This window comes from Lasioglossum baleicum, chromosome 3 (genome assembly GCF_051020765.1).
Source record: "Lasioglossum baleicum chromosome 3, iyLasBale1, whole genome shotgun sequence".
In the NCBI taxonomy this organism is placed as follows: domain Eukaryota; kingdom Metazoa; phylum Arthropoda; class Insecta; order Hymenoptera; family Halictidae; genus Lasioglossum; species Lasioglossum baleicum.
This window is the reverse complement of record NC_134931.1, coordinates 20648632-20670234: the sequence shown is the minus strand read 5'-3', so window position 1 is coordinate 20670234 and position 21603 is coordinate 20648632. Positions and strand designations below refer to the sequence as shown.

General features: G+C 37.4%; 1 protein-coding gene across 13 annotated transcripts; it reads right to left on the bottom strand.

Annotated features, from left to right (window-relative positions):
* Nucleotides 1–214: 214 nt before the first annotated feature.
* LOC143207520 (uncharacterized) lies at nucleotides 215–20212 on the bottom strand. Of its 13 annotated transcripts, none has more exons than XM_076421101.1 (9): nucleotides 19705–20212; nucleotides 11994–12203; nucleotides 7778–9135; nucleotides 7236–7277; nucleotides 6149–6327; nucleotides 5514–5540; nucleotides 4252–4482; nucleotides 3696–3953; nucleotides 215–3619 (listed from the first exon to the last, which is right to left on the bottom strand). In XM_076421101.1, the coding sequence occupies exons 2-9, from the start codon at nucleotides 12073–12075 to the stop codon at nucleotides 3421–3423; spliced, it is 2376 nt and encodes a 791-aa protein (XP_076277216.1). In that variant the 5' UTR covers nucleotides 12076–12203; nucleotides 19705–20212; the 3' UTR covers nucleotides 215–3420. The 13 variants fall into 13 exon arrangements, with proteins under 13 accessions (XP_076277216.1, XP_076277214.1, XP_076277215.1 ...); XM_076421099.1 differs by lacking the exon at nucleotides 19705–20212 and adding an exon at nucleotides 13954–15699; XM_076421100.1 differs by lacking the exon at nucleotides 19705–20212 and adding an exon at nucleotides 14849–15699.
* Nucleotides 20213–21603: the final 1391 nt, after the last annotated feature.

Here is a 21603-nt window from a genome sequence, read left to right as displayed (position 1 = left end):
TATTATGAAATATTGAGAAAAGTAATGAGAAACAATATAAATACGTTAAATACACGCATATGTTTCGGTAACAATGTTTGATACCATCTTAAGCTCACCTACACCAATCAATCACAACTTCTCGTTGCGAGTCGTAACGTGCTATGAAATGTAACGTTTGTTTCCCTGAAAATGTTTAAGATTAAAAAACCGTGATACACAAAATAATCAACACTTTATTAATTATATCATGAATTTATTTGAAATGTCTAGTACTTCTAACTCTTATGATCTATATGTACAGATGATAATGTGGTAAAGTATAATACACGCATTATTTTAACATGTGTTAACAAATAAATGCTCTAATCTAACATACTAAAAAATAATTAAGTTTTAATTTTTTGGACTGGGCCCCACGGATCACCGTCTTTTCTCGGCTTTTCTTTATTTCGAGACACACTACGAGCAATACATTATTCTACTCGCCCATTTGCAGTAATACAGCATAATTAGTAGTGTACAGTAATCATGTGTACTGGAATTATTACTAAAATAATTTAAGAAATTCTTCGAACTTGAACTCATATTTGTGTATCTCATCCCCGTAGCACGCATACCGTGTTTCATCATCTTTTACAATATACCTCCTCCGTTTCTCGCTCATAAAAATATTGCATTTACTTATTTGTAACAACGCATGCGTAATTCAATACAAGAACAACATCAACGCAATAAACTTCACTGATCAAAATATATACAATACGATACACGTATATATACGCCTGTGAAACCAAACGATTCTCGTTAAATGAATTATCGGCTCGTGTCTCTCGATAATTTATTCCACCGAAATAGAAAGATTACAATTTGGCAGGTCGTTTAAATGCAAACATTAAAATATTTTTATTTTAGAATCTTTGCACATTTTTCTCATTGAATGTTTTTCGTATAGAAATTTCTTGTGTTGTTTTATCTCTATCTTTTTGTTTCCCCTCGTCAACATTGAACAAAAAGGGTAGACACCAGTCCATGGTACATATATATATATAGTCTTTTCAATGGCAATAGAATCTTTGAAAGTTATGATATGACTAAATGTAATTTATAAATAACAAAATATACCATTTCCACCGTAACAGGATGCCTAAAGCCTTTCTCATAATATGGAAAATCCATGATGGTCAGCATTAATTTATCACTATAATTATATCTCCATACATATATACATACACACACCTTTTCTTGCATATACACACTTAGCTTCTTTTACGAGTAATAGCGAATGTGAAAGTTAATCAGTCAGTAATACTAATTTAAGCCTCTTTTCCGAGGGCAGGACCAGTTGAAACCATGTACTTATACGTTGTATATTGGATTTCACTTTTATTAATTAGTCGTACCCTACTTGTTTATTTTCTTTGAATTGAATATAGAAAAATTATATTAAATAATCGCTTTCGAACGAGCTTGCGCTTCAAGTTATAAAGATTTAAATCTATTTCTTCCATACAAAAAGAGACTATCCGATAGGGCGATGTTGCGAGCCAGGATGTTCGTGAACGTCGCGACGTCCACAGCGTGCGCGAAAAATGAGGCGATCGAGTTCACTTTGTCGCATACAGTTTCGAGGGGAGCAAACGAACAATTTATTGCCAACTCTGGTATGATATATGTCGCGACTTGGACGCGGCTGTAAATTTTACAAGAGATGTCAAGTTTACGCATCTGCTCGTGACGAGGCTATAAGTTGACGTAAACGCTGTTAGAGGTAGCCTTGCCTGAAACGTCAGATTCCACACCGATGGATGGGGATCAACAGACACAATATTCGGAAACGTTAAGCTAACTAAAACCGCTCAGCCTGCGAAAACGTTAAAAATGGTAACAAAGCCAAGAAGCCGAAACTAGAGAAAGGCAAACAGGCAATTTCTAACTAAGCAGAAGGGCAAGGGGGCCGAAGAAGAAAGAACAAATTCGACGTGGCAGACGAGGTTCCTCCAATAGCGAATCTGTCGTTAAAGGATTTGAAACGGAAGACCATCTAGGCGGTTTTACAAGTTCTACGATTTGTCAGTTTCGCAGACTTACAAGTAGTTTTCCGCCGTTTTCTACTTCCAGAAATTCAAAAATAATTACAGGTTTTCCTTTGTGCAGATAAGAGTCTTTTAGATCAACATTAAAGAAATTAACATTCATGAGATATGTTTGCCGTTGAAGAAATACTTAACAAGCATGGAATCCGTTAATATTAACCGAACTGTTACAACAGTTTCTAACTTTGTATAAACAATTGTTCAACTACTAATTTGTTAGAAAATTAACAATACTTTATTAAGCGTATCATAAAGGAACAGTATGATCTAATGAAAATGAAACAGAATCAATTGCATACCGCCTACGTTTTCTGGAATGATTGTACTCGTAATACATATCTCATTGATTGTTAATGTGTCATGTTCTTAATGGTATCCTAAGCTGCGTTTTTCTGCTTACATTATTTACACACTGACAATATAAGAACAGAATTAGCTGCATCACTGTGTACGGTGATCTTGATAATTGAATTTTAGAAAATAGAATTTTCCAACATTCAAAAATTTTCGATAATGTTTTATTTAATAAGTTTGGCTAAATTCACGTCGAAAATTACGCGTACAGTTAAATCATTGTTGTGAATTTGTTAACATTATTAAATTATTTTGCAGCTAGTTATCAGGATACATATTAGTAATAGCTAGGAACTTGAAGAAGCATTACTTCCATTTCTTTAAATATACATATGCCAAATTTCTTTTGATATCCGTTCAAACAAGGGAGTGTAGGCGAATTTTAAACGACACACCTACTTCCACTTTATGTCCATCAATGAATCGCATATCAGCACTTTCTTTCTCCGGATCACATATTAAGATTAAAACTTTCATTTATTATTTACAAAGAAATACTAAATGTAACATACTCTGCAGCAGAGGTAGAAAAATGAAATTAAAAAAAAAGAATGAGGAATGATCTTATTGACAGTTACGGTGTATTCTGTTTTTTTGCCTTAAAATCTGTGCTTCGAAATGTCTGGTTTCAAACCATATATCAAAGAAATGTGTGTTGTTGATCTTAATATAAAAACATAGTCGATTTGCCAACTGTGCAACGCTAGTTTTATACATCTCAGTTTTATTTACAAACAGACTTTCGTCTCATAGATACACTTTGGAGAAAGAAGTAGCTCACAGTGTGTCACAGATTCCTTGTATATAAAAGGTAATCCTTCAGATTCGTGCACTCTTTCTGGCACATGACGTCAATATAGATTCATCTGTGTTTTATGTTTCCTCAAAGCAGGTTAACGCTGTTTTGTTACACATGAGTCAAAGTGATCGGCATTTTTTAAAATGCCGAATGATAATAGTCATAAGTAGGCCAGTAAGGCTGTAGCCAATCCTAGCTGGTGCGTTGCCGCTTTTTGGATGGGTGTTCCTCTGAAGAATGCGCTGGTGCCGGCATTGCCATATCTCCTCTATTGATCAACATATATTTCAACTGGGGCATGTATTTCATTATACTTTTCACTTGAATTAAAGGTAGTTCGTCGCGAAAGGATGAACATTTTCTTGCTTCCATTAACATTTTCATTTGTAACCTACAACGAGAGAAGATATCAAATTAATAATAATAGTATTAGTTGTCACAAATTACGTAGAAAGAAATTGTCTTACCTATTTCCTTGATATAAGTCTATGTGTAACACATCCGTGAGGACTTGTCGACAAATATCAATGTCACAGCCAGGAAAATAATGAGCGACGAAGTCAGGAAGCGTCATCAACAATTCCGAGTTGATGTATGGCTTGAAATTAATACATGGTACCATTTTATCTTCAACGAGTGCTTTCTGAATTTTATAAGGTAGAACTTGACAGGGAGATATATGTGCTTCTGGAATTGGTATTAATGGTTTTCTACCCCTAGAGTCTCTGTAAACACGTGTTCAAGAAATTACACATATACTTCGAGATATGTATCGCATACATACTAATCAGTAGACAGCGGATGTTTATGCAATTCCTAATTTTTTTAGACAAATTTCAAGAGAGAAAGTGGGAACAAATAAAATCTTATTTTCAATGGTAGTAGCCTCTATAGATCTGAAATAAATAAAACTCGTATTCGAGATTCTGTGGAATTTTATATTCTAGCATTTTTTGAAAATTTTTAGGGGCCATAAATACATAAAGATCCGCAGTCTACTAATCAGGATATTTATTTACATACCTGGCACTATTATTGTTACCATTAACTGGTATTAACGGTGGAGGATACTTTGCATGAGATGCGTTATGTACAGACGGTGTATGACTTTGCGGATGTAACAATGTGGATGCTGACGTAGGTGATGGCATTAGAGCTTGTACTTGTTCGCTTAGACCAAGCATTTGCGGGTATGTACTCGCAGTGACAGCATTGGGTACACCTAAAGAAGGTGTGGTATATGTTGACGTGACCCTAAAATAGAAAAATTGTTCGTTAAGTCGTTCAAAGTATAAAAATGCAGAAAATTATTCTAGGTCAACTGATTTGTCATACTTGGGAAACATGAAATACTTGGTAATATTTGCTATTGTATATATCTCATGTATAATCCATGTATTTGTAAAAAGAGTATATCGAAGCAAAGAGAAATACATACACAAATATATAATACATTAGAGATTCCCTACAAAATGTATACATTGACCTGTTTAACAGTACTAAGTACAGCTTGTCAAATCTAGCTGTGCGGTTGACCAAAACTTAGGAATGTGCAGACAAAAACAAAGACCGCACTCGACGAGAGAAGGAAGCACCTCGTCAAAAGTGCGTACTGTCCATTATTTCTTACAGCAGTAAGCATACAAAACAACTGTTTACATGCTTGTGTGAATACACTTGTGTCGCTTTACTTTTTAACTGAACTGTCGCCACCTGCATCGTTTGACAGGTGACGATCAGTTCTCTATCATTGCGAAGTTCCGCCTATTTACCATTGCGCAGCAGGGTCATTTCCCCTTGCGGGGGACATTCAGCCACACAGCTAGATTTGACAAGCTGTACTAAGCTGTACACTTTATATGAATGTCTCTAAACTCTAGCAGATCTTGTACTTTAGTAATACTTTTATACTTTCGAAGAATTTCAAGAAAGAGTGAAACATCCGATATAATGATAACAAATAATACTTTTCTTTACATTTCCCATGTATATCAACATCTAATTTAGTGAAATATGGGAGACAAAGAAATTGACTACAACCTGAATCATAAATAAATAAAAAAAAAGGCTACTTCCCGAAAGGGAATATGTACGTTTAGTGAACGAAAGGAATAAAAACATTAACAAAGAGTGAATACATGAGTAAAGTTGAACGAGGCGATACAGGCAATATGTAGTTATTGCGTTTTGCGGAAATAAAAAGATGGTTAATCATAGTATTCTTGTGCATGCTATCTTACTTTTATGTAGTAATCATGACTATAGTACATTTTACAGGGACTCACCAGTCATCCTTCCCATAGGTTGGATAACTATACAAAAAAATCATATGTTGTATGTACAAATGCAAAAAGCTATAGTGCAGGTTCACCACATAATAAATAATAAAATTTCACAAAAACAAACTGTGTATGTTCAAATAAAAGAACCCTAAAATTTGATACTGCATGCTCATCTTACTCTAATAAATATCGTATGAACAGTCTCTATTTTTTCAATATAATAATTTCAAATTTTTATAAAGAACATTAAAAGAAACGTATCGATATATTAAATAATATGTCTATTTGTTTAATGAACAATTATATTGTATCTTGCAATGTATTTCGAGTAACGTTAAAAAGAACAAAAAAATAATAGAGAGAGTAACTAGATGTGAATAATATCAAGTACGAACAGGTTTTAACAATATGATTCACTGCGTGCTTCTTAACATTAAACTCACACCTAGAATACAATATACTGTATTCGATCACTAAATTGAAAGCAAGCATAAAGTATCGGTAACGCTATGTAAGTCAAGAGGAAATGCTAAATGTGAAACAACAAAACTGTCTTGAATATTTCAAAGTTTTCTTTATAATATTTAAAAGAACATATTAAGAGACATCAATATTTAAGAATACAATGTATTACTTACCCAAGATTAGGTTGACTGGAATGGACTGTTGCTCTTACAAGAGGGGGTGGTTGGGCTTGAGCAACAGTCTGCATAGTTGTAACTGGGTATACTCCAGAGTACTGAGCTGCTGCACTGCCACCACCCCCTCTACTTCTACTTGTTTGTTGTGAATAATTTTTTGGTTGCGCAGATATTTGCTGTAATATAAAATTCATATTCACGAGCGTCATCAAAATTGAATATAATTAATCTAAATATATTGAATATAAAATAAATGAGTATCTCTAAAGTTTTAATAGCAACGTAACGGCTATTCTGATTCGCTATTCAAACTTTCAATGCTGACGATTAGACTGCAGATAAAATCTTCAGGCAAAATCAAAATATCCTGAAGCGAACACAAAAAACAAGAGTTCGATAAAAATTTACTTTTCATCTTTAAGAATTTTCACAAGGTGGTTAGAAAATGACAGCGTTTCGAAATTTTCTGTAATATTACGAAATCTGCGAATATTATGTTTCATGTTGTAGCGGACGAAAATTTAAGACCGCTCTATAAAGAAGACGATAACTTTTTAAATATTGTACTATACGATTTGAACTTTTTTGGGAAGCTAGAGCAATTAGTTTACTAAAGGATGTGAAAAGAAATTTTTTCAAAAATTGCAATTGATCGGAATTGTTGAAAAAATACTAAAAGTTAAAAATTCAACTTTTAGTATTCTCCCAAGTTAAAAATTCAACTTTTAGTATTTTTCCAAGTTAAAAATTCAACTTTTAGTATTTTTCCAACAATTCCGATCAATTGCAATTTTTGAAAAAGTTTCTTTTCACATCCTTTAGTAAACTAATTGCTCTAGCTTCCCAAAAAAGTTCAAATCGTATAGTACAATATTAAAAAAGTTATCGTCATCTTTATAGAGCGGTCTTAATCTTTCGTCCGCTACTGTATACATGAAATCTATTATCTAACAATGATTATTGTAACAAACAACAGCTTTCAGTAGTTTACTTGAATTAATTTATGCAGATAATGTGTGATATACTTTCTTATTACTTAATTCAAAATATTCTTAAACTACCAAAAAAAAATAATTTGGCTCACAGGTCTCCACAAATGTTCCAAAGTGTAGACTGCTACTGTCTGCTTTTGAAAGAAGAAAACTGAGATATGATAGCAATTACAATAGCTGTCCACCTCGCTTTGACTACACAAATATCGTTAGTTTGAATTTATTGTGTTAGAATTGATAATAATTACAACTGATAAAAGTAAATCAGATCTTTCCCTACGAATAAGAGATTACAGTTATACTATTGATCTTGTACTTTATAATATATTCAATTTTCCGTAATATTTTGGGGCAGCTTGAACCGAGCCTTGCAATGAAAAGGTTGTGAATTAAACTTGAAGAATTGTCATCAAGCGATACCACAGCACTTAACATTTTGGTTTCTACTTTTGAATTTACCGCCCGATTCGAAAGAATATGTCCATCCCCGAAAGGTTAATATAACTATCAGATTTCTCACAAGATTCTCATCTACATTTCGAATGTATAATTGACGAGAAGATCCTAGGAAGGTCTAATATCTTTACTTATTGTGTTAGAGCTACAAATTTTGATATTTTTGAGTGAAACTTACATTGTGCATGTTTAGAGATGACGGCATTCGTATAATGGAATTTGCCTGAGAAACAAGTGCCGTTTGAAAAGTAGGTTGACCACCAACAAGCCCTGTCCATCCGTTAACATTCTGCACTGTGTTCAGAATTGGTTGTGTCACAATGTTTGGTCTTCCGGAGGGAAGCACCGTTGGCGAAGAATGCGCAGGATGCGTAGTTGTGACAGGCCTCGGTTGGCTGACAGTACGTTGTACTTGAGACGCATTGGCAACTGATCCACATGGTAACATATTATGCATAGGAGTTGCACGTGCGTCAATTGTCGCTTTGTTCACATTATTTTGCACAGAAACAGGTTTAGTTGCTGGTGGTGTCGGAGGTTGTTTTGTCCAACCACCGCCCCCGCCACCACCTTTACTATTCACTAACAACTGAGAGTCCATAACTTTGGTCGGCCAATAGTCCTCGAAACCAGTGCCGGGAGGGAAATAACTTTTAATGTCGTTCAAACTAATCACTGAGCATGTCTCACTCGCAAACAGTTCATTGCGTATACCCTGTACTTTGCAACAAAATTTCAAATACGATAAGTCCCACCCCTCGAGTTTCTCCGCTTTCAGCTTTAAGTTTTCAGTCTCGCCCTCGAAATAAAACAAGGGAACGTATTGAAGGCCATCTTTCACAGTGTAAGGAACAACGGATTCCTTGTTTATTCGGATGAAACCGCACTTGTCCGCTTTGTGGCCGCTGGATACATTCGGGTTTGTACCTGCAGTTAATTTCGTGTAGCACACGTCTAAAAAGGTGTAGAACTCCTTCGCGTCCGATAGACGCACCACCAAATCTTTACACGTGAATTGTTCTCTGCCGAACTGATTCTCGCAATGTTTCACATTGATCTCGGTAAACAGTTTACTCTCAGCTTCCGTAATATAGTAACTCCTAATGCACGTGCAGCTGTAGATGTCCGAGTGCAGGTAGCTCAGGTACTTGTTCAGCAACTTAGATTCTAGGATTCGTACTGCACAATATTTCTCGCCGGAGCGAAATATGTACGGTATGTGACAGTCGTCGAAACTCGTCCATCCGAATCTGCCTCTTTGACTCTCATCATCGGGTGGTAGTTTCCCTTCAGCCGGAGGGGGTTTCGTCGCGACGCCGGTCGATGAATCGGCGGGCCTCTTATCAAAAAATCTTAAAATTCTTGGTATATTCGTTTGGAAACACAGTGCTGCAGGCCGTTGTTGCTGTTGTTGTTGTTGTTGTGTCCCTGGAACGTTTACCATTTTCGCCTTGTTTGCTTCCACCATTTTGGCAGCCAATTCTCGGATTTCCGCCTCATCAGGATGCTCTTGTTTAACGACAACTTGATCAAAAGCTGAAACAAATCAACGAAAATATATCGATTAGATTTAATCTTGTACAAGTTGTCGACTGACTTGTAGTCAAGATTTCGACTTAACACTAGGTTTACGGACCACTAGAAGTCGTCCACTTTACATTACTTTCATTAGAAATCAAAGAAATAAATGCATCTTTATAATCTTAATAATCGTAAATTATAAATATTAAAACCTGTCATTTTGATGGGTCCAGTAAACCTAGTGTTAACTTACAAAAGAATTTTGACTTTTCTATGCTTTATTGTATTCTTGTTTTAAGGTAACTAGGTCTATGCAAAAATAAAGTGTATATTCATATCTTCAGCTTAAAATATTCAATCGTTTTTTATCAATCATGTATATCTAATCCCGTATAAAAGTAAGAATAAATAATTATCGAATCCCGAAAGTTTCGGAATTCCCGAAAAAATTTGTGATTCCCGACATTTTGAAGTTTCTCCATACATACTTCCAATAATTACAAGAATCTGAAAGCCATTGTGTTCTCGAGGATTACATATCTTATTAGTCGGGAATGTCTATGCTGGTAATATTGTAGAAAGTAATTGCGAATAACGATACTTTCGGGAATCCAAAATATTATTCTATATCCCGTGCATTGTCGGGAATTCCGAAAATTCTCGGGAATCTCGCATACCCCTAGCTATTTGTTATTACATCTTATAAAAAAATCAATATTCTTATGTATAGTCCAACAGAAACAAATAGTCAATAGAAAAGTAACTACTGAAATGGTATATGACAAAAGAGCAGTAACAATTTTTCTTTAAAAATCTAATGCAAGATATTCATCGAAACAGGATCACTCCAAATTGTTATGCAGGGTGTCCCAAAAAAATGTTGTACATACTTCCAAATAATTATTTTCGTTTGCGCAAGTGCTGTGCGCGGTTTTATTCAGGAGTTATTAATAGACAGCGAATTTTATGCATTTATGACAAAAATGAATAGGTGTAATACAGAACGGTGAAAACATGAGAAAAATTAAAAAATACTGTCACGTTATTTTCAGCCTATTAAACATATTATGAAAGAAAATAAGTTTCAATGTCACTCAAGTTTATTGTAATGCAAGTAGAACATTTTTATTTTATTTATTATGATCGCATCACGATCTGCTGTCTACTGCTGTCTAGTTATTAACGAAATCCGCGGACCAATCAGAGTGCAACTACAGCGGAGGAATTCCGGCCCGACAAGAGGTCCCACCGAGCAGGGCGTTGACATTGGCTGAGCCGGGATCTGCCCACTGTAGCCGTGCTCTGATTGGTCCGTGGTTTTCGTTGATAACTCCTGGACAAAGCCGTGGAGAAAATTTTCGCAACGGAAAAAGTTACTTCAAGCGTGACCTCAGAGATTATCCCTTTCAAGCAAGTACAACATTTTTGGAACACCTCACATGATGATTATAGCTATAGCCGATGGAGAAGAGCGCGGGAAAACTGGCATTCGCGTGTCAATGCATGATGACGATGTGTAATCGGTAATGAACACGGGCAAATTAACTGTTATCATCAGGCCGTACGCACTGCACAAGAGCGCGACGATTCTAATTATTTGCAACACTATCTAGTGCGATTCAGATTTAGTTTACAAACAGATCCTCACGATGCGAACATTTTTTCGACGGTGTAATACACGTGTACGAAACGGTGCGCATGTCAGAGGTACCGTTTACGTGAAAATAATTCACACGATAGAATGACTAATGTAGCGATTCCTTCACTATTTAATTACAAGTTGCATAACTTCCAAACACTAATATTCGAACGACAAGCCTATGGTAGAAACAATAACGGCCGTACACGTAATTATATCCGCTTCCATATCAAGCACGATTATGCGAAAGAAATGCGGAATCTGTACGTTTGCGATGCATCACAAGAATCGATACATTTCATTTGGATATGATGTACGATTACTGTTATTTTTAATCTTCACACACACACGCGCGCGCGCAACCTTAAAAATTTTATCGCTCTCAAATCTCGTAATGTTAACAAATAATTATCACGAAACTGAATAAAATTTTACCAAACATTCAAGTAATTCCATGATAAATCATCACGATCACATTTAAACGAACTACATACACCGATTGTCACTGCAGAACACAACGTACGAAAGTTTCACCGTTCGTTTCGTCTATATCCGCGAACCGAACGAAGAAAGGAGAGGAAAAAAAGCGAATCCTCGCGCTCTTTTCTACCAGCATCGATTTCCAAACGAAAAGAATGAGTCAATGCGAAAACGGGCTGGAGTGTACTGTGAAGAAACACGATTAAGTAGATTCTATGTACTAATTCGGCGAAACGCAACATCTCTTCTTTGATTCCGAAAGATGTATTTAGGACGTACTGAATGACACTTGATCGGGCGCCGTCTGTGACGGACTCCTTTTCTCGAGCCATATGGCGTCCGTGCTGCTATCAGCGGTCGCAGTATGCATGTCCGTAATGTCGTTCCTCATCTTCAATGGTGTTTTGCGTGTTGCCTTACTTAAAGGGAAATCACATTTCGGTGAACGCGAACCAGCAAAGAGGTTATACGCGGAGAGTGCGTCCGTCTACCGATTGTGCACTGTCGATGAGACGACACACGACCATGTTACACGACGAGGAGAAGAACCAGGCTCTCAGATGGAGGAAAAGTTCGTCCTGTTTCGACTCTCTCGGCTTCTAGTTTTCACGCTTTCCCTCGACGTTTCACTTTGTCCCGCTGACTACAATTATAGCAGGTGGCGTGAAACAGTTCACCACGCTCGGCTCTCGAGGGATACATCGAGGGTAGAATAAACATACGTAGACGGTACCCGTTGACACTGACTACGTACATGTTCTTTGATCAGGCGTATCTCTGGACCCCGGCGAAGCTTTGCCATGGATTAAGGTGCTCTCGGTCGAGGATAGCGCCATTTTACGCGAACTTGGCGTCTGCAAATCTTCGATTCCAGGCCGCCCAGTAGGCCATGCCGTAGCATCGAGCTGTCTGGCTGCAGCTGCACGGGACACTAGGCATTCCGTGGTCTAGCCGACCGCGAATCCTACGGGCCACAGCGATACGCTTAGTTTTCCACTCGGACTGTACCGCTAGGTACAGTCACCGACAAAAAGATAGGACATCTATGCTTCTTTGTGTTTCCATAAAATATCCGAAGGAGATACAGAGTAGATGTACAAAGTATGTATTCGTACACCTTTTAAGAACTAATAACTTTTTTATAATCGTGCCAAACGACCTGATTTTTTTATAATCAATTAGAAGCATTGGTTTACGAAATGACATGCAAGAAAAATTTTCCAAAAATTATAATTTACAAGGTTACATGCAGAAATAAAAAAGGCAATTTTTAAAACTTTTTTATTTGGGCCCTTAATGGAAATTTAAAATATGTGTTTTGTGGATCTATGTTAGTTATACACACGCTTTAAATTTTATCGAAATCGATCAGCATACATACGAGCTACAAGCGGTTAAAAATGATGAAAATTGAAGTTTTACACGACTTTTGATCAGTTTCTGCTTAAAAATAAACAGAATCGTCCATCTTTCGATGCGTGTCGTTTTTTCCTGCGTCAACCGATTTCGATGAAATGTTCAGTATGTGTATCACTGACATAGATCTGCAAAATATATATTTTAAATTTTTAATGTGGGCCCAAAGAAAAAAGTTTAAAAAATGCATTTTTTATTTTTTGCATTTAACCTTGTAAATTACAATTATTTGGAAAATCTTCTTCGCATATCATTTCGTAAACCAATGCTTCTAATTGATTATAAAAAATCAGGTTGTTTGGTACAATTATAAAAAAGTTATTAGTTTTTAAAAGGTGTACGAATACTTTGTACACCCACTGTATGTACGTTTTAGTAAATCAATTGTATTCGTACACGTAGCTGTGAATATGTGTACGGAAAATTTCTCGGAAATTTTATGGAAAAAGACGCGAACATTGTAGTCCTCGAGTAGGATAAAAATGATTGGACACGCGTCGTATTTTCTCTTCTCAATTGTAAATCTGCACAGGAAATGTTAATGTCGTGTGTCGCGAGACGTACATAGTATTTGATCTAAATAGTTTTGTTCGTTCAGCGTAAAATAGGCCGTGGAAAAACATTGAGCGCGTTTGTAATGGAAATCATTTCAAAATTGTATCGAGAAAAGTATTGCCAAGTCTCAAGTCAAAGTAGAAATCGGTAAAGTTTTTAAAAATCCAGACAATTATAGAACAAAAAAGAGCTTTGGCCGTCCTCCTGCGTCAACGTTATATTAAAAGCGTGCGATTTTAAACCAGGATTTAAACCTAGAATTTTAAACCGGAAAATATCCGGGGAACCAATTTTTTATCTTTTGATGAATTATAACAACGCATCGTACACGAATGGCACCAATTAAGAGAGAAAACAATGAAAAAATTATAGAAACCTTTGCTGAAACGGAATCATTTTCCTGATAAATTATTATCGTCATCTATTCCTGTTTTAAACGTGTGTCCTATCTTTTTGTCCCATTAATTTGTCTTGAAAATTTACATTTTTCTAAATAAGTTCATGCGGAACAATAACAATGACATTTTGCCAACTGAGCCAAACAAACAAAACCGATGTGAAACGATATATGTATAAGAAATTTCATTTATGTTTTCAATTAAATAAAAATTAACAAATTAGTAGGGTGTCCAATCTTTTTATCCCTGACTGTATACATGTCCAGTGTCGTCCTCTGGGCATACACGACCATCTCGCTTTAACTTTCCATTTTTAGGAATCCATCTGACATTTGTATCACATACATTCAATATTTTTGCACAATCGTCCCTTCAAATTATCCAGGTTCTATTCCATCGTGTTGAGTTTTTGAATTTTCTTCGAGTTCACTCCAATATAGTATACTTCAAGTAATAACACAACAACAAGCCACTAAATCTTTATAATTTCCAAAATATGTACTATATGTGTAACGTATACGAGAAACTCTTCCAAATTTAGAAACATTGATTCTATGCGCAGTACTGCTTCGATCACTACGGACAGCCGAAATTTGGATCAATTTTCTGAAGATATAATTACGGATTTGACATTTGGAAAATTAATTATCGTAGTGTCAAATAAGTATTATCTGGAAAGATCGTTATTGTTCGGGATAAAATGGATCTAGGAAGCTATCCGATAACTGTCGCCATCTATCTGCTACGTCTAATATTATTAATTATATAGTGTCTAGTTTCTTCGCATAAAGGGAGTGTAATGCATGTACTAGCAATTTGCGTTAAGCGAACCCAAATGCAACCGCATATAAAGGTTCGACAACAAACAATAATATGTGTTTTAATGTCTAAATTGGTTAAGTGGTGACAGAATACTAAAGGTTCAACGTGGAAAACAGTGCACTGATATTTTCGATATGAAAGAAATGTAGAATATCGAGTGGTTCTCTTTATCCTAATACAAGCGATATAGTCGCGAACTTTGATGTTCGATACACAGTGGTATATAAGAGCGTTGCGTGGCGGCAGTTCTTTAGTCGATGCCGAACAGTGACAAGAGAAGGATGTACACGATTTTATACTATGAAGTTAATAAGATCCTCCAACTAATTATTTAAATAGTTCTCATGTTGTGTTTACACGTATATATGGATATAAATGTTCAGTACACCAACACTAAAATATTAAATTGTCACCATACATTTAACACATCGTCAATCCGCGTTGGTTTATAATATCGAACACACACAAGTGCCGATGAAAATACGAAAAAATTGGAAAATCTTTATGTCCTTGGTTAATACGCATGTCTGTTCTGTGCCATGTGACCGACGATCAACTCCCTCGTAGTAAAAAAGGTTTATCACTCTCTTTGTTATTATACGAACGTAAAATCCACCTGGTTAGTTAATCCGTCAATAACATCTGTACGGAAGAGACAATGCACGTATTAAAAAATTTACACGATGACTCGTGTTTCCGCAACGATTTGAAACTGACTGTACGCACATTGTCGACAGCGAATAAGAACTGTAGGGAAGAGCGAAGCAGAAACGGGTGGCAAACCTTATAGTACATAACTCGTATATATTGTATTTACTCGAAGCACTGCGTTTTCGAAACACGCCGAGACTACGAATAGCGTTCCTGCGCGCACCATATACTTAAACAGAGTCATCGAGTGCTTTGCGCCTGTATTACATTGCGCTATAAAAAAATATATGTATATATAAATTTGTTTACTAGAAGTGGAGAACATTCACCATATAAGTGTACGAAATATGTTTATTTCCATTACTCTGTCACCTAACGACATCCATGGTCAGTCATAAAAAAAACGACTTCCATATACATAACTATCATTCAGAAATATATCGTATTGTGACTCGAGTTTTTTCATCTTTACCACATAGTTAAATTGTTTAATTTTATGATATCTACTTTTCGATATGTAAGTATACCATATCTTTTGCACAAGTCACATTCGCTAAATCATATAAATAGGTGAACCATATATCGTTGATCGGATTTCGCATCGTGTATCAGGGATCGGCTGCAGCAGCTAGGTACATACCGTTCAAAGAGTGGCCAGGGCCAGCGCGTAAGATCGCACGGACGATGTGACAACGTCGCACGGTCGATATGCTCTTTCAGGCAAAGTGCCAAGATTGGTAAACGCACGCGGGGGTATATAGTCGTGGTTTCAGGTGCCCTTCTCTCCTCTAACACCCGCATTTTACCCCCCACCGTCACTCCTGGAACTTACCCGTGGGATTCTGCGTGATAGTGGGGGATGAATAACAAAAGTGGGGGAACCGAAGCTGCGCAGAACCCAGCCAGACGAACGTTGCTATTTGTGCCTCTGCGCAGCTCTTACATACATATACCCGCCGGCCAGCTCTATGTACTACATATGTATTATACTTATTATTTTAATCATGATTTACGGCCGCAGCGTTGCCGATTCTCGCCGCAGGCACGCCCACTTCGTCGCTTTTTTCACTTTTCAGTAATATATACGAATGCATAGAAGATGTATGCGGAAAAAAAGCAACGTCGCATGATCGATACCTGAAAGAGGCACGCAATAAAAAAAAGCATGCTAAATGAGTTGTACCATTATCATATTCAACGCGATATAAATTCCACAAACAGTGTAGATATATACGTATATTATATGCTTCCTTGTGCGGAATGATATACTCTCGGAGAACCTTTAGAAGCTTATCAAATGAAAAATATGCTGAAACCAATTATATATACGAAGAGACTGTGAAACTTGTACCAGTTTCGTCAAACATTAGAATAATGCGACGTTGCCATCTGAAAATGGAGGACGCGGCCTTGATAGGCTCGATTTCTTCGACGCCACACGTTGGGCCAGTCGTTTTGGCAACACTGGAAGGTTGTAGCGATCTATTTATAGGAGTCCTCTATTGCTGCTGTTGCTATGCCGAGTGAAGGCACGGCAAATACGCGGAGGGGAAGCAGTTGGAAATGGAGGGGGAAGAGATTACCAAAGAACAATATGGCGGTGAACCGGATGTGCCCTCTTCCAATCTAACCATTCTCTTTGCCATAACCACATTTTGCCTTTCCCTATCTCACCAGTGTTTCCTGTTCCTTTTCTGGTACGATCTTTTTTTTCTTTTTCAACAACGCGATAGGTTCCCTATTATGTCTTATTCAATTATGATTTTCCTAGAAACGAATGTTACGTAACACGGCGAAATATTGTACATCTAGGCATGTATGAATGAAACATGCTACCTTCCATCGTGATAAGACGTCCGACGCGAAGGTTACCGCATTGCTTATTTCATGCCGAGAGAAAGAATAAAGTTGTCGCGGAAAGAAAAGGTGAACGGTTCGATTGCTATGATGGAAAAGGGTCGTCCAAGCATGCTCTATCATTTTTGTAGACGTAATTTTTTGCGCAACTCCGCAGAATTGCACATGGCGGCGTACACTCGCAGCAGCTGACAAGTTTCATTGTGTGTGTCTCCATGCGTACACAAGCACGCATGCGACTTGCACGAAGCCGCCGCCGACTCGGGAGAGCTCGGCAAACTTCGTGAAACTGCCTCTTTGTTACATCATTCTTCGGTTCTTATGTAGTACATAGGGAGCGGGTACATTATATACTACGCCTGCACATATCTCCCCCTAGCTCGCGCTCTCGTATATACAGTATATATAGCTGCCTTTGCATATATGTGATGGCGGAGCAAACGGGCGGGCGGTCGGACGGACGGTTGGAGAAGCGAACTGCGATCCGTGTTACACGAAGTATAGAGATCTGAACTAGAACGGACCCAATAATCTGAAAGACGTTACTACCTCTATTTCTAACTTTACAGTTAGCTACAATAAAATTTAGATATAATTCTGTTTGAAATTAAAATTCTCACGGAACTATTACCCCGAGGTGTTCGAGCTTTTTTTAATAATTCTTTAACCGCCATCTTTTGGCTCTAGCAGACACATTTTATATGAAAATAAAAAATGTAAAAATATGTTACAAAAATAAATGATTGTAGGCGTATCAGGAATGTTTAGTAACGAGAGTATTACGCCGTTAAAGATTTTAAATGGAATATATGTATTATTAAAGAGTTGATTTTGCAGGGAAGCTATGTACTATCAGTTTTTGCATATTTCAAAATGACATTGTTGTCATAATAACCGGCGCTAACAATTATAATGAGCAACAGTCGAGATTTTTATAATATTACTTTGCATATTAAGTGGAAATAATACCATTTCGTGTGATCATAACAAATTCAAAGACGGCTGCCATACTATCCCCCTTCAATGTCAATACTCGATACGCTTTCGACGTTCTTCGACCTTTAGTGTTGTATCACTTAGTTCTTCACCTGCTAATAGTGGAACGATGCATTGATGTTACTAATCACACTCGATTGCGATGTTTTACGTGTATATAGAAACACGAGGGAAACTCTCTTCCCAACAAATTCGATTCTAACCGCACATGAAAATAATTGAATGATAGGATGATATCGAATTGGTTGATGAACAAGTCACAATCGCGTTTAACAATCGAAAAATATTCTGCGCTATATTGCATGTTAGTACTCGCGTCAAAACAATTCATAAACCATTTTTTCTATAGTGCGGTTGCTGTGGCATGACGAAGCATATATCGGTTTTAATGGCACATATCATAAAACATCTTTGACTGTTAAATCAATTAATGTAAACAAATTCGAGAATCGAATTGGAAATTATGTACGTGCAATGACATGCTGTTTTTATAAATTGAACAAACTCATTTTCGCACAGAATAAAATATTCCTCTGTAGGAAAACGTTTCTTTTGGTTCGAATAACAGGGTAGCGATTGTTAATGAAAAATTGGACCTTTCATGTTTCTTGTTCATACTCTAATCTATGTATTCGTTACACAGGGTCTTTCTAAAAAACATCTACGATATTACATACCAGGATCATCTTACAGTTTGCTTTAAATAAACCGTGACGTCATTTTCAGCAAGCATACGCGGGTAAAATGAAATGAGAATTAACATTCTTCTATTGATCCTGCTTCGCGATTCTATCAAAACTCGGGATTGATATTGATAATTGTAAACAATCAAAGTAAACAGTACGTAAAGAATAATTTTTAACGAATATATATGGTCACAAAATATTCACTTATTTTGAAGATTATATATCTATTATTTACACATAATCTCAGGACGAAATTTTAAATCAACGAGAAATTGTATTTTCTGGTTTATTTTTGTATGCACCCTGCGAAGTCACGTGACCCCTACATTCGTGATAAAATAATTAATTAACACACAAAAGCTTTGTTGGAACACTTTCTTTATGCATTTTTAATTTGAACGTTACTGCGTATCGTTTAATTAAATTTTGCAAAGTAAATTCATACGTGAAGAATTTCGGATTTGTTTGCACACGAGGTAGGTTTCGTTAATTACTATAATTAATATTTCACGAAAAAGCTGGTTGCCCCGCATAATGCAGCACGAGAGAACGTTCGACACAAGGTGGAATGTTTACAAACGAAAGGATTATTAATAACGAGGCACTGGCACTAACACAAACATTGGGAGGCCGGGAAATCGATGGGGAACGTGCATCAATCTTTTCCGGACGGATAAAAACAGTTTTTCGTAGGTCCACGTGTAAAATGTTCGAACGGTAAATGGTAAACGCGAGTATGTCGCAGAGACGTTGACAGGTAGTCGCATCGTGGGGGACCCACGTTTCGCCGGGTCTGCACGAGGCGCAGCTCACAGAAAACAGAAAGCATGATGTGTATTCCGAAGGACTGGCCACTGACACACAACACCGAGAGTAACGTGATTGGATGTGGTAGAGAATCGAGTGAGAAACAGAATGGGAGAAGAAAAGGACGGGAATAACTAACTAGCGAGAGAAGAATACAAATGATCGTACGGAGGAGAGAGACAGATAGAGAAGCAAGACGAGGGAAGGTGGGGGAAACGATACGCGCGAGTCCGATGCCGCGGCCGCCGTTGCCGCCACCCATAACCTCAAAGCTTACCTTTGTTGATTCGGGCTTCGACGATCTGTACGTCCTCGTCGACACTCTTCTCGTTCATCTTCTTCTTCTTCTCGTTAACCTGAATGTCCATACACATAATTCCACGGCACGAAACAACACTTCCGCCACACGGTCACGCTACCCCTACGTTCCCGTGACATTTACACATGAAACTAGGTGCGCGCGCGCGAAATTTACATTTACTTACTGGGAGGGAAAAGCGAAAGGGTAGTCGCACGAGGGCGCCGCGAAATGCGCTCTTTTCCCACTGTGATATTCAGTTCGGCTGTGCTTGTATCACTTGACAACGGAGAGACAGACACACACCAGACGCGTACACGCACCGAAAGATCCTTGGATTTGTCGCACGGAACGCGTGTCGCTCGTTCGTTCCAAATTTACACGCGATTCTATCGCGACCCGCGTTTTCTGCTGTTTAGTGCAGAGGTGAGCGGAGAGGCCGACCGGGTTCCGTCCAGATTTGAATGTGGTACACGTTGCCAGTTCTTTCTTGTACCCCCCTACCGTCCCCCCTTCCCCTCCCCTCCCTACCACTAGTCCTTATGTACTTAACGGTTGCGACGTTGCCGCACATCCGGTACCAATGGACAGATGGTGGGGGAAGGAGATTTTGTGCCGGAGTGGGGGTTATACAAGTACCTGACAACGCCATAGTGGGGACTCGGCTGGGGTGGGGGCGAGCAGGGGCTATGTACATAGAGAAGGGGGGGAGGGTTGTTGCTCGGGAATGGGAATTTTCCATGACGCTTCAGGGCAACACCGACCGTTAGCTGGGTCACGTGTCTCTACCGGAAGTTGTAAGGGCGACGCGCCACGACGCGCGCGCCCTCGTCTTCCGTTCCAGTCCCAATTTCTCATCCGAAACGATATTCACCACTTTCATTTCAGAAAATTCCTTTTTTTTTTTAACCATTCCCGCACAAGTCGAACGTAATATTTCTCCGAGTTCTCTTGTACTCTTGCTCAACCCATCTATGTTTACGGATCAATTTTGCAATCGTATTTTCTTTGGAAGTGTCAAGGTCGCGCTGAACTATCCTCAATCGCTAGAGCTGTGTTCCGTACAAGGACATGGTGTACATACGAATGACTTTGGTTAGTATTTAGATTATTTTTTGTCTATCGCGGAAATACTCAAATGAATAATATACAATTTAGATAAGAAAGTGCGCAAAACTGCTTCCGAAGAGCTGACAATGAGATTAACGATGAAAACAAAGTGTAAATAGTTAACGGATGATGCCCTTCAAGGATTTTTGTCCTTTTTGTGGTTTTTTGTGATTTTGTGGTTGTAAAGATACGCGGCGCGGTATAGGTTGTTTATTTGCCAAATTTTTCAAAAGAAACAATATGTTAAAACGTTGTGTTTTGTTAATCCCAATATAAGATGTTCAAATTTTTCCGATATATCGATATGTACACTAACAAGCATAAATGATTCAACACACTTTAAATCAGAATAAGTTTTTCATGGATGGACCAAACGCGCGCGCGCGCGCGCGCGACTTCAATTTCTCTGTAAATGACGTCTAAAAAATATTTTGAAAAAATGCATTTGATCGGAATTGCGAAAAAAAATAGTAAACGTTGATTTTTTTATTTGATTTTTACTATTTTTTTTCGCTATTCCGACCAAATGCATTTTTTTCAAAATATTTTTTAGACGTCATTTACTAAACTAATTCTTCTAGCCTTACAGAGAAATTGAAGTCGTTTGGTCCATTCATAAAAAAGTTATTCTAATTTAAAGTGTGTTGAATCCGTTATGCTCTCGTTAGTGTATACGTTTAAATTGCAATATCTTGGAACTTATATCTATAATTATTTATTTACAATGTTCATAATAATTTACAAATACAGTTCGAACATAATATTTCC

What these genes read in the sequence shown, in the direction of transcription:
- LOC143207520 (XM_076421095.1), bottom strand. Translation starts at nt 11,630, where the DNA reads ATGAGGAACGACATTACGGACATGCATACTGCGACCGCTGATAGCAGC. An exon ending in CATCTCTAAACATGCACAAT is followed by an intron (nt 7,278 to 7,777) that starts GTAAGTTTCACT and finishes TTCTTTCAAAAG; the next exon opens with CAGACAGTAGCAGTCTACAC. An exon ending in GACTTATATCAAGGAAATAG is followed by an intron (nt 3,620 to 3,695) that starts GTAAGACAATTT and finishes CTCTCGTTGTAG; the next exon opens with GTTACAAATGAAAATGTTAA.